This window comes from Balaenoptera borealis (genome assembly GCF_965194805.1).
Source record: "Balaenoptera borealis genome assembly, chromosome: 3".
Lineage (NCBI taxonomy): Eukaryota > Metazoa > Chordata > Mammalia > Artiodactyla > Balaenopteridae > Balaenoptera > Balaenoptera borealis.
This window is the reverse complement of record NC_138866.1, coordinates 39,244,582-39,256,795: the sequence shown is the minus strand read 5'-3', so window position 1 is coordinate 39,256,795 and position 12,214 is coordinate 39,244,582. Positions and strand designations below refer to the sequence as shown.

The window sequence follows — 12,214 nt, the reverse complement described above, 5'->3', positions numbered from 1 at the left end:
ATAAAATGTTACTCTATTCTTTGTTAAGTCTATGTTATTCTATTTTTTAGGACTTTCATAAAAATACCTAAGTTTTTAAAAAAGCCCACCTAATCTGTAAATAATTATACAAATATAAGAATTGATAAAATGGGAAAATAAATAAAAATCAGGACCAAGGAAGTTAATTATGAATGTAACTTTAAGGCAAGGGGAAGTCATAATACAAATAATAGGATTTTAGACAGTTATTAAAGTTGAGGTGCCAGTTTGGGTTCAAGCTTCTAAATGCCCAAGAAAAAGAAAAAGTTTCCCCAATTTTAAAGAGCATAACTGCTGTCTGACCCCTCAGGTTGTTCACAATAATTTGAGACTATGCAGTTCAGTTAGAAAGTATTACGTTATGGATGCCTCCATATTAGCAGTAACAAAAAAGACCTGCTCAGACCTTTAAACTCAGGAATGACTTGTTAAAAATAATAAAATGTTCCAAGATTTGGGAGAAAAGTACCTTGTGAATTACAAAAACTGAATTAAAGGCTTTTCACACCTGTGCCTTCTTAAACAGAGTATATGGATCATAATTTGATCTTTCTTTCATGACTCAAAAGTTACCACACTGAAAATTTGTCATTTTGCTCTGTGGTTGTTCTTTGCAGCTCTCCCATTTAAGTGTAAGTTTGTTTGCTTCTGCATTAAACAACCTCATTTATATTTCTTTGTTAATCATTTTTTATGGTTTTCTGTTTAATCTCACCTCATTTATACTAATAGTTAACCTTTATTGAGAGATTACTCTGTGCCAGGACACTGTTTTCTCAATTTTATGTGCTTTAACTCCTTTAAAAACCCTGTGAGGTTAACTATTTCTATTTTACTGAGGAAACTGAGTTACAGAGTTATTGAATAACTGGCTGAAGATTACTTGGTTAATAAACAGCAGAGTAAGGGTTAAACTAAGGTAGACTGGCTCAAGTCCACACTCCTTAGTACTTTAGAGCTCTTTTCATGTTCACCAACTCTCACTACACTCTACTGCCATTTCTCACCTTGGAGCCCTCTTCTGTTATTTAATTTCATGCCATGTTCTTACTGTGAACTTGGAAAGCAAATGAATACTTTTTAGAATTCTGTGTAAAGGAGGAGTAAATATACTCTAAGCAAGGACCTAAGTGGGCTGTTGATGAGTTTAATATAGTGTTTACACTTTGAGGTTTGTATTGGAAGCTCAGTGCTTCCCTTGGGCTAGACTATAAGTGCATGGATATATGGAAGTCTTGTTTTGATTTGGTAATGATGCTAATGCATTATTCTAAATCAGATATAGTCTACTTATTATAGCTTAAATGTATGTTTTTAACCAAATGTTTTTTTAAAGCACATGAACATTCAAAGCACATGTGCTCTCTTATTATAATAAATTTGTGATTTAATTATGAACATTTAAAAAAATCATTCCTAATGCTAATGAATTTTTGATATTTTGTTGGGAAAGAAAAATGCAGATTTTCACTTTTAGCAAAGTGGGGCTGCTGCAATGCATCACATTTTGATGATACACTAAGAGCCTGAGGTATTGTTTATACAGCATAGTCCTATTTCATTTAAATTCCAAAAATAAGATTTAGAGTTCATTAAATTATTATAAAATATTTATTTTTATAGGGCTAAAAACTTAGTTGTTTAAAAACTTTTTTTCATTAGGAAAATGCTAGTACTTTTCACTTACCATAGTTTTTACATTTATTAATATCTTTATGTCCCAGTTCAAAGGCTTTGGGTTCCCAAAGGTCAGTCCAATTCAAGTTTAGATTTTGAAGGACTGAAAATACCCCAGAGAATTTACATGTGGATCTCTGCTGCTACCACAACGCCCACCCCCCACACACACATCCCTAATACCATCACCAAGACCATTATGGTTCTTGTGGTGTCTTTTTAAAATCCACTTTCAAATGCTTCTAGGGAGGGCAAATTCAGTCCTATTTAAGTAAACCCAAATAACTTGTATCAGCACCAAGACTGCCCCAACTTGCCTATATTCCATAATTGTGAGTATGAACTAGAACTCTTCTTTCTCAATAGTCCAGTATTTCTAGCTAAGCAGCCTAAATTTAAACGTATTATCTTGTTTCTTTTCCACATGTTACTTTTCTTTCAATACACTAGCGTTAAAATCTCCAGGTCTTTTTTTAAAGTTCTCTTCTCCCTTATTTCCATTAATCTTTGAGTTTTTATAGATTCTACCTCTTCATTTGTCTTTTGTCACCCTTCTTTTCACTTCTACTGCCTGCTGCTCAGCCCCTCATTACCATCATTGTATTCTAATTCTAACACATCATATATATTACTGCTAGATTAATGTTCCTTAAGTTCCTATTGTGCTTCCCAACTCAAATTTTTTAGAAGCTGCATTTTGTATATTTAAGGCTGAACTCCTCATTGTGGCATCCATGGCCCTCTAGTTATAGCCCTAACCATCCCTTCTGAGTTTGTCTCATTACTCCTCTGCATGTACTTTATATTATAGTCAAACTGGACTATGCACTGTTCCCCAAATATGTGCTGTTTTTTCTCACCTCTCTGTTTTTCGTTCTCTTCCTTCTGCCTGGAATACTCTTCTTATTCATCTCTACTTACTGAAATTCTAATGTCTATTTTTCTAAGAAGGACTTTTTGGTTTCCCCTTGACTATATTTCCCCTTGACTAGAAGTTATCTTCTAATCTCTCTCTGTACTCCTTTAAAGAGTTCTTGTAAGCCTTGGGCGCTTACTCTACATCGTATTGTTGTCATTGGCCTCACTACGTATACTCAATTTTTAACTTCTTCAGGACAGGCATTGTGTCTTGTTCATCTTTATATTGCCTGAAGTATCTAGTCCAGATCCTGAATAATGAATATTTTTGTATTTGTTGTGAATCAGACTGATCAACGAAGAGGAGAAATCAAGTTGCTGTTTGTTTAGTCACCTGAGTCTAATCTCATTTTTTTAGTTATCTGAGGCTTGGAATGGGAGTAAATAGACTTGAGTTTATTTAAATCTAACTTTGCTTTGAAAAGTCATTCAACATGGTTTTCTTTTTTTTTTCCTAGTAACAAAGTAGAGATAATTTCCTGCTTGCTTTACAGGAAGATTTAAGAAAAATCAGATATATAAAAATGTTACTTGCTATTGAAAAGAAATTTTCTGTTTTAAAAGTTCTATAAATATACAGAATATTTATTATAAATTGAGCTAGCACATCTAGTAAAAGTTTGGAGGAGATTGCTGAAGTTCTTTTTTTGGGTGTGCTTTGTACACTGATAACACAGTTATAGGGCAAATGCATACCAAGTTTATATTTCTTTGTAATTTGACCAACCTTACTGGCTTGAATGTGAAATGATTAGGTGCTATCCCAAATATGGATTCTCATCCCACCAACTCAGGGAATCACTACTACTGTGAACCCATTACTTACTAGAAGTGTGTTAAACCCCTTGGGTGTGTTAGAATGCGCAAAGCAGTTGTGCTCATGTTGACACTTTCCATTGAATAGCACCTAGGTGCTGGGGACTGTGCTACTCTTACTGTAATAAATTTGTGTGTTTAATTATGTTTTTTAACTTTATTTCATGTTTTCATTAGGCCTTGTGAAAAAGGGTAAAGAGCAAAATACACAGCGGAGCTTTTTTCTCAGAATGAAGTGTACCCTAACTAGCCGGGGGAGAACTATGAACATAAAGTCTGCAACATGGAAAGTAAGTAAAAATGATCTGTGAATGCACTTGATTTATAGATAAATTAATACATCTTGACATTTCTAGTATTAAGACAGCATTAGAGGACTTCCCTGATGGCGCAGTGGTTAAGAATCCGCCTGCCAATGCAGGGGACACAGGTTCGAGCCCTGGTCTGGGAAGATCCCACATGCCGCAGAGCAACTAAGCCCGTGTGCCACAACTACTGAGCCTGCGCTCTAGAGCCTGTGAGCCGCAACTGCTGAGCCCATGTGCCACAACTACTGAAGCCCGCATGCCTAGAGCCCGAGCTCTGCAACAAGAGAAGCCACCGCAATGAGAAGCCTGCGCACCGCAACAAAGAGTAGCCCCCACTCGCCACAACTAGAGAAAGCCCATGCGCAGCAATGAAGACCCAGTGTGGCCAAAAATAAATAAATAAATAAATAAAATTAAGACAGTATTAGAACTATGAGGGAAAAACTTACTGTTTCTTGGCATTTATAGATTTAACATACAAACAGTGCAGTAATTCACCAGTTTGAGGCATGAACTTAAGTTATGTGCATTGTGACACTACTGGCTTTGCCAACCACCCAGTGTTTGAATCTTGATAGAGATTAATTTTCTATTCATTGTTGTATCATTTCTTTGCTCAGTGTTGAAACACAGTCATCAGATCAAGAAATAACCATCAAACAGTGACCAGATAAGTGAAAAATCAGCTCAGATTTGTATGAAGGCAAATTTTTTTAAAGAGTAATCTTATGGTGCCTGAGGAGTAGGTCATGGGTGGTGTTGTAGGGAAAACATTTATTGATTTTCAAAAATGTATTGTAGTAATCTACTAATGACAGTAAATTTTATCAAAGCTTACTTGCCATGTCAGACTCAACTGTCTCTGCATTTTGTTTTTTACTAGCATAAATTTTTTAAAAAACTGCTTTGTTTTTCTTCATACATAGGTACTTCACTGCACAGGCCATATTCATGTATATGATACCAACAGTAACCAATCTCAGTGTGGGTATAAGAAACCACCTATGACGTGCTTGGTGCTGATTTGTGAACCCATTCCTCATCCATCAAATATTGAAATTCCTTTAGACAGCAAGACTTTTCTCAGTCGTCACAGTCTGGATATGAAGTTTTCTTATTGTGATGAAAGGTAAATGAAATATAAAATATAACTTGAAATTTTTAATTAGTCCACAGAACTTTTTTTAACTATTAACTGTAATAAAGACTATGTATGCTTTCTTCCACTTAAGTTGAATACAACCATACATCCTAGAATTTAGTAAAATTAACTTTATAGATTAATTCAGCCACATTTATTGCACATTTACTATGTACCATACATACTTACTCTAGCAGGTGCTATCCAGAGATTATTAAGATGAGGTCTTTTTCCTTTAGGGGTTCTAATTTATTTAAAGAAAAAACAAATATATTTCAGAGACATACAGTGCATAATTTGAGGAAGGATTACTTCTGTTTGTGGATTAGAAAGGAAAGTCTTTGGTCATCTCCTCATCCTACATATTTTTCCTGAGCAGCTTCATCCTTGCCCATGGTTTCTATTGCTGTTTCTCAAATTTCTATTCATAACTATTTCCATTTAATTGCCAATTTGATATTTTTATCTGGATATTCTTCTGTATTATAAACTAAATATTTCTGTACTTGACTGAAACACTCCTACCCCTAAACAACAACTTCAAAAACAGCTTTTCCTCTTTTAGTGCCTATCACGATTAATATACCACTGTAGACACATGACTCCAGCAAACATTGGGAAGTCGTCCTTAACTTTTCTTTTGCTTTCATTATCTACACTCAGTTGGTTCCTAAATCTTAATAGATTTACATCTATTTACATCTATCTACATATATCTCCTGATCCATTCCCTCCTTCCACTCTTGCTTTCCTGCCATTGAGTTCTTCAGCTTATTATTACCTTTGGCTTGAACTGTTGCCACAGTCTCCTAACTGCATCTCTGCCAACAGATTTGTGCCCTTTTAATCTCATTCAGGTTTCCAAGAAGTGGACTTCCTAATGTGAAAATCATATCATGTCATGTGAAAATGCCTCAGTTGCTTCCCTTCATCTTCACACACAAAAAAACTTTTGTTTACAAAAAATATTATAAGAGCAGGAGATTTTTATTTATCAAAAGAAGACATACATTTTGAAAAGCTGAAAGAAAAACAGACCTATGCAATAAATCTAAACTTCTTAGCATGGCAAGCAAAAATATTCATGATCTGGCCTCTGCTGACTTCTCCAAATTAATCAGGAGGAGGGGAAGACCCCTTCTGATGTGGCCCCCAACACCCTACAGCCAGAGAACTCCACATGCTGTTTTCATTGTCATAGTGCAATGATGGTTTCCTCAACTCCAAACATGTACTTAGCTTCCAAGAGCCACCTACTGCATCTACTTGTAGAGCTTTCCTTGTTTCTTTAAAATACAACCGTTCCTTGTACATATTCTGTCATAGCCTTTTTTCAGCTTTTGTAATTATTTGCTTGGTTGTCCCACTTTTTACTATAAGACTGTGTAACACAGTGGCTGAAGGCATAGGTTCTGTACCCAGACTACTAAATCCGGACTTTGTTGCCTATATCCAGATGACCTTAGACACATTACTACTTTTCTTTGAGCATCAGTTTGTTTAGAGTATAATACATGTATCTGTATTATCTTCAACTTGAACATTATGTGAGAAAACCTATTTGAAGCCCGTAGCTCTAACATGAAGTGGATAAGAAGCCCCAGCCCTACTGGACAAGAAAATGTGGCAGAGCACTGGCTTTGGAATCACATAATTCTTGATTCAGTCCTGGCTTGCAGTCCTGGTACTTATAGTGTGGCCTGGGTGTTAGAACTTAACTGTTCTAAATCTCGTGTTCCTTATCTGTTAAATAAGGGTCATGCTTCAAAAGGCTGTTGTAGGAGTTTGTTGAGTGCCTAGTACGCATAGTGACCGCTTCACCACTGGGGTTAGCTTTAAGAAAAATGAAGACAAAGGAGCTAAGAAGTATTTTATGGTGTTTACTGCCTGTATTTATGTCAATGTATGATAGGACAGAGATGGCCCATCGTTTTTTTAGGAATTATTTTTTATTTTTTGAACTCAGTATGAAGTATAGGGGTGGGCTGGGGAGAAAGAAAAGTGATGGAGCTACAATGAGAAAACAAGAAAGGGCGTGACATTCCCCTTCTGGTTATATTAGAAAATTAGCAAAATGGTCGTGACAGAGGGGTAAAGGCAGCCTGCTTAGAGACCAACCAAGTAAGGTTTTGAGTCTGACCAGGAGATTGTTGTTTTATGGTTAGAGCTCTTTCTAGGAACTTCTCACAGCTATAACCCCTAAGAACCAAGATAGAGAAAAAATTTTACTCAATTTTGAGAAAATCTAGCATATCAAACTTCTTATATCCAAAATGTCCCACAAATGGCTATTACTTATTATACTAATTTCCACTTATAATCATTCAAACATTTGAGCATCTACTATGTTTGTGGCACGACAACTGGCACTAAAGTAGAAATGAAGTTTAATTCCCGCCCCATGATATTTAGAACGAATGAATCCTCTACTGCATAGTTGCTTTAGATTACAGGTTTCCTAGTCCATTAAAAACACTTCTTGATTAAACTTTCTGGATCACTCCTCCCCTTTTTGGTACAAAAAGCTATGTAATTCTCTAACATTAAATTATCTTGACCTTTCTCCCTCAAATATGAATACAATTGACCTTCTAGGAAAATAATGCTGTTTATATTTTGATGTTTATATTTTAGTGATAGACGTACCTCAGCTCAGATTGAGAAGCACTGATTGACATCTGATTAAATCAGAGCTCCTTAACGTGATACACAAAAGCTCCTGTTAATCTGATCCTCCTGCCTACCTCTCCAGCCTCACCTCCCCACTTGCCCCTGCGAACCACATCAGAGTCTTTATTGCCTGTACAGTGTCGACCATTTTCTCATCTCTGGCTTTGCTTGTAGTGTACCTTCTTCCCGAAATGGTTTTGCTCTCTCTTTGACTCTCTTTTATACTCAACTCATAAGTCTCCTATAAGAAGCTGTCTCTCACCCCCACCATTCCTTATCATGGATAGGGCTGGTTCCTCTGATTCCTGCAAGATTCCTATCACTGCACTTGCCACATAATTTCATAAGTACTGTGGTAAGTGCACCAGAAAATTCACCATGCTTTGAGTTTCGCCTTTGCATTTTCACATCTAGAACAACGCCAGGCACATATGGGAATATAAAGTTTTAAATAATGAAAAAAATTTAATTCCATGAGAGTTTTATTCAAACATATAACCTATATGAGACCAATTAAAATCATTTTTAAAGCATAATTTAAATAAATAGGATTTTTTTTTTTAACAGTAGTTTCCTTTGTAATGCTGCCACCTAGTGTAGATGTGTTTAGAGATATCCCTTAGTAAAGAATTCTGGATTTTGGCTTAGTTTCGTTTAGTTTTTGTTTTTATACAAATCAGCTATTTATCTGTTTATTTATTTTGGAATAAACTATGGCAGATCTTGCCTTAAGGTGTGACAACACAAAGAGTATTACTTTTATACATTTTTTAGGAGAAGGCTATCTCCCCTGTGTGTTTTCTGGAGTTAGCTGGTTTTTTGGATACAGTGCATTATATAACTTTTGCTTGTGCCTCGGTTAGAAAGTCCTTTGAATTCTAAAGTCTGAGAAATCAAAGAACTTAACTCATGTTTTGCTCCCAGAAAAGGAGAGAATATTTCTGTTTAGCATGGTGCTAAGAAGACAGCTTTCTCTTTCTCATGAAATGGGCTCCATTTCAGACTGTGGTTAGAGAAAGTCATAAGATCTAGTCTCTGTTCTAAAGGAACTGCCAGGGAACCAGAATGGGTAAATGGATTATTTTCCAATTCATTTTCAGTTTGATATCACTGCTTCATCTGAAATGAATTCCTATAATTTTATGTAATTTCAAAAACTAAGTACAAGAGTATCTCCCCAAACCAACATAATATGAATTTATTTAGTTCCTATATTAAAATTTTGTAGTAGGTATTGAACCCCCAAAGTGTGAAGCCTTACCTAGAGGAACTGTTATAAAAAGAATCTGATTTTGTATACACACACACAAAAAGAATCTGGTTTTATGGTAGAATAATGTTATGGGTTTAGTCTATAATTTAAATTAAATGTCATTAACTACTTTTAAAGCTTTTATCATTTAGTTTAGCAGTCCTTCATATCTATCTATTACATTAACTGTCTTATTACCAAAAGTGTGTACAATAAAATATGATAAAAATAGGTAACAAGGAGATAAAAGGGTTAAATAGCAGGATGAACCCTTAGGGCTTAAAGAAATGCATGGTGCTGCATTTAGTAACTGTAGAGTTACTAAAGGTGAGATATAAGTTTATCTAAACAAAGAAGAATGCTCTTTGTTTTTGAAAATTCAATTGTCCATAAGATTAAGGCATATCAGTTACTCTGGAGAAGCAAAATGTTCTTCATTAGTTAGTTTCTGTCATTTTTATTCTTACTTACATTTTTTATTTAACAGAATTACAGAGTTGATGGGATACGAGCCAGAAGAACTTTTGGGCCGCTCAATTTATGAATATTATCATGCTTTGGACTCTGATCATCTGACCAAAACTCATCATGATAGTAAGTATAGATATTCTAATTATTTAACTCTTGCAATTTCTACTGTTTGGTTATATATCTAACTTTTTGGTTAAAATTAACCAGTCTTCCTAGACCACACATTTTAATAAACCTCTTCATAAGTGATCTGGGTCATTAAATCTTTGTTTTGTATTTATTATAACCAATACCAGTTAAAGCAGAATCATTTAATGATATATAAAACTACCCTGGCATTTTACAAAAACTAAAAATTATGTATCATAGAATATAGCATCATTTTCAGAATTCTTACCTAAGTATTCAGAACAGTTAGCACAAAGAATGCACTGAGAAAATAACTGTTCAGTGAATCAATGAATGCGAATATGATCAACACCATGCACTAGTTAGTGGAAACAGGTACACTTGACGTAAGACATAATGCTCAGTTTTACTCATATGAGTGTTATTTGAGGATCCCATGATAAGTAAAACTTTGGAATTTCTCACTTGCCTGTTTAATCTGTACCTAAACATGACTTCCCAGTGTGATTGGGCAATGCCTGAATGTCACTGAGTTAGCATGATTAGCCTTGAACTGCAAAATGGGTAAGTCCACAGTCAGGGTCCCAATACTCATGATGATATCATCATTACTATTTATCTAGTACTTTCTCCCAAATCAATAATTAAGATTGCCTAAATTGCCAGAAGACTTCAGCACGATATCAACTGAGATTCAAATATGCTAGCACATCTATTTGAAGCATCTTTGGTTCTCTGGAAACTACAGCAGGAATTTAAGGAAATGATAGCCGTGCCACTTTGTTGAATGTTCTCTGTGGAGTCAGGGTTACTCATTCTGTTTTCTGATACTTTCAACATGTAAGTAGTTAAAGGAATTTTAATCACTGCTGTCCCTCATTCCTGGCTTTCATCTTATTTAAAGTGAAGGTTGGCAGGAAAGGAGTTTATTTGGGGGATTAGAAGAATGAAATAGGTACATTTTCAGCTATCCTGGGGTGTTTTCTCTGTCTCTCAATTTAAACAGTTAAAACTGATTCTATTAAAATAAACATTTCTCCTTTTTTCTAAAACAATGATCAACATTCAGTATCTATTCATTCGATTAAAAATTCAAAGTTATTTTCTCTACATGACTCTTTTCCTTTTCACTCCTAGTGTTTACTAAAGGACAAGTCACCACAGGACAGTACAGGATGCTTGCCAAAAGAGGTGGCTATGTCTGGGTTGAAACTCAAGCAACTGTCATATATAACACTAAGAACTCTCAACCACAGTGCATTGTATGTGTAAATTATGTTGTGAGGTAAGCTTGGAAAATAAATATTTGGGGGGAGCAAGTAGTAAGTCTTTGAATACTCTCTTTTCTTTTATAGAAAGATTATAAATGTTCACTGAATTTTATTTTATTTTCACGTTTCTACCTAATTATGGTTTTCAGTACTCTGACCTGAGTTTCTTGGCCAGCTATTTTAGTGATTCCACTAATTACCATCAGTAGCTATTCATCCCCATCCTTTTTATTCCCATTTTTTAAAAGACCTTGAAAAAAATACCAGATCTCCTATGGATTAGTTTGTTCTAGTCATACAGCTATCAGCATAAACTATCTCAAGGCAGCTATGTTATTTTTATAAGAAGAATTCTGGCCCTGGATAGTTAGGTTTGTATCATACCTGTCCCTCATTAGCTCCATGACTTGGGGAAGTCTCCTCATTTCTCTGAGTTTCATCCATTTAGGAATACTTGCCTCAAAAGGTTAAAATGAGGATTAAGTGAAATTCTATGTGAAATTACTGTAAAAGGCTGTATGTGTGACACATGGCTCGTGTGTATTCATGAACTCTTCTCTTAGTTGATTGGCTTGTGAATATTATGGATATCATAAACTAATCTTTCATTTGATCTATTTCAGTAAGCAAATGCCCACTTCTAGTCCATCTTCTACATTACCACCAGGCTGAGTTTTCTTGCATGGATATCTGATCATCTCACTTTCCTTAGAGTTGTTTTAAAGATCCCTTTATCACCCCCAAGATAAACCCTTGCCTACTTACGTAGCATCATTTGTTATTATTTTCTGTACTCCCATGCTTTTGTAGATTTAGCCTTCTTTCTAAAATCTGTGGCCACCTCTCTTAGGAAGACTTTCATCATTTGGTTTTTATTTTTGCCACTTCTGACACCATCCTTTAATGTTTTAAAATTAGGCAAAAGAGTTCTTTTGTGACCTTTCCATTATATAAGAATCACCCACTTGGAATGTCCTTCTTTTCCCCTATCCCAGTCTGCCTAACAAATCCTACTTGAGTCCAGGTTTCAGCTTACTGGCCTCTGTGACACAAACCTTCTCCATTTTAGCAACTGTCACTTTGTATTTCAGTTGTTTGCACACATACTTTCACAATGGGTTTTAAACTTCCTGAGGGCAAGGGTTAGACATTTTAAACTTTGTATCCTCAGTTCATTTCACATAGTAAACACTTAATGTTTGTTGATTAAAGGAGCAATAAAATTAAGCCAAACATGAAGATTGAGCTGTTGTTCATCATCTCTCTTCAACTCTATCCTGTAGGTGGTATCACCAGATCATTTTCTTACCACCAAGGAACAAACAGTGCCCCTCTTAGAAGGACCTTCGTCATTTATATATCTTTATATTCTAGGGCCATCCTTAGGTCATGTTTCATATATGAATGTCAAAGAGTTCTGTGCCAATATCCTTACATGTGGGCACAAAAGATCTGTTTATTGTCCTACATGTACTTGACTGTTACATTTCTTTGTCACCACCAGTCTTCTCAAAGGAATAGCTGAAGTTTCTGAATTGAA

The 12,214-nt window shown here is 35.2% G+C and overlaps 1 protein-coding gene and 2 long non-coding RNA genes across 6 annotated transcripts in view; 1 reads left to right on the top strand and 2 right to left on the bottom strand.

Moving 5' to 3' along the window:
• LOC309626206 overlaps positions 1-12,214 on the bottom strand; it is a 1,050,100-nt gene that overhangs the window by 187,897 nt on the left and 849,989 nt on the right. The gene's annotated exons all lie outside the window — the stretch shown is intronic.
• Positions 1-12,214, bottom strand: part of LOC309626204 — a 39,144-nt gene that overhangs the window by 10,972 nt on the left and 15,958 nt on the right. The window contains exons 2-3 of one of the 3 annotated variants that reach the window (XR_014243017.1): positions 5,663-5,758; positions 5,071-5,125 (exon numbers count right to left, since the gene is read on the bottom strand). This is a non-coding gene — a long non-coding RNA (uncharacterized lncRNA). Of the gene's footprint in view, positions 1-5,066; positions 5,126-5,662; positions 5,759-12,214 lie in introns of all 3 variants that reach the window. The other 2 variants (XR_014243018.1, XR_014243019.1) reach the window with 2 other exon arrangements.
• HIF1A (hypoxia inducible factor 1 subunit alpha) overlaps positions 1-12,214 on the top strand; it is a 41,598-nt gene that overhangs the window by 20,957 nt on the left and 8,427 nt on the right. For both annotated transcript variants that reach the window (XM_082386503.1, XM_082386504.1), the window contains 4 exons: positions 3,610-3,722; positions 4,667-4,869; positions 9,291-9,397; positions 10,541-10,688. In XM_082386503.1, coding sequence (XP_082242629.1) covers positions 3,610-3,722; positions 4,667-4,869; positions 9,291-9,397; positions 10,541-10,688 — 571 coding nt within the window. The remainder of the gene's footprint in view (positions 1-3,609; positions 3,723-4,666; positions 4,870-9,290; positions 9,398-10,540; positions 10,689-12,214) is intronic.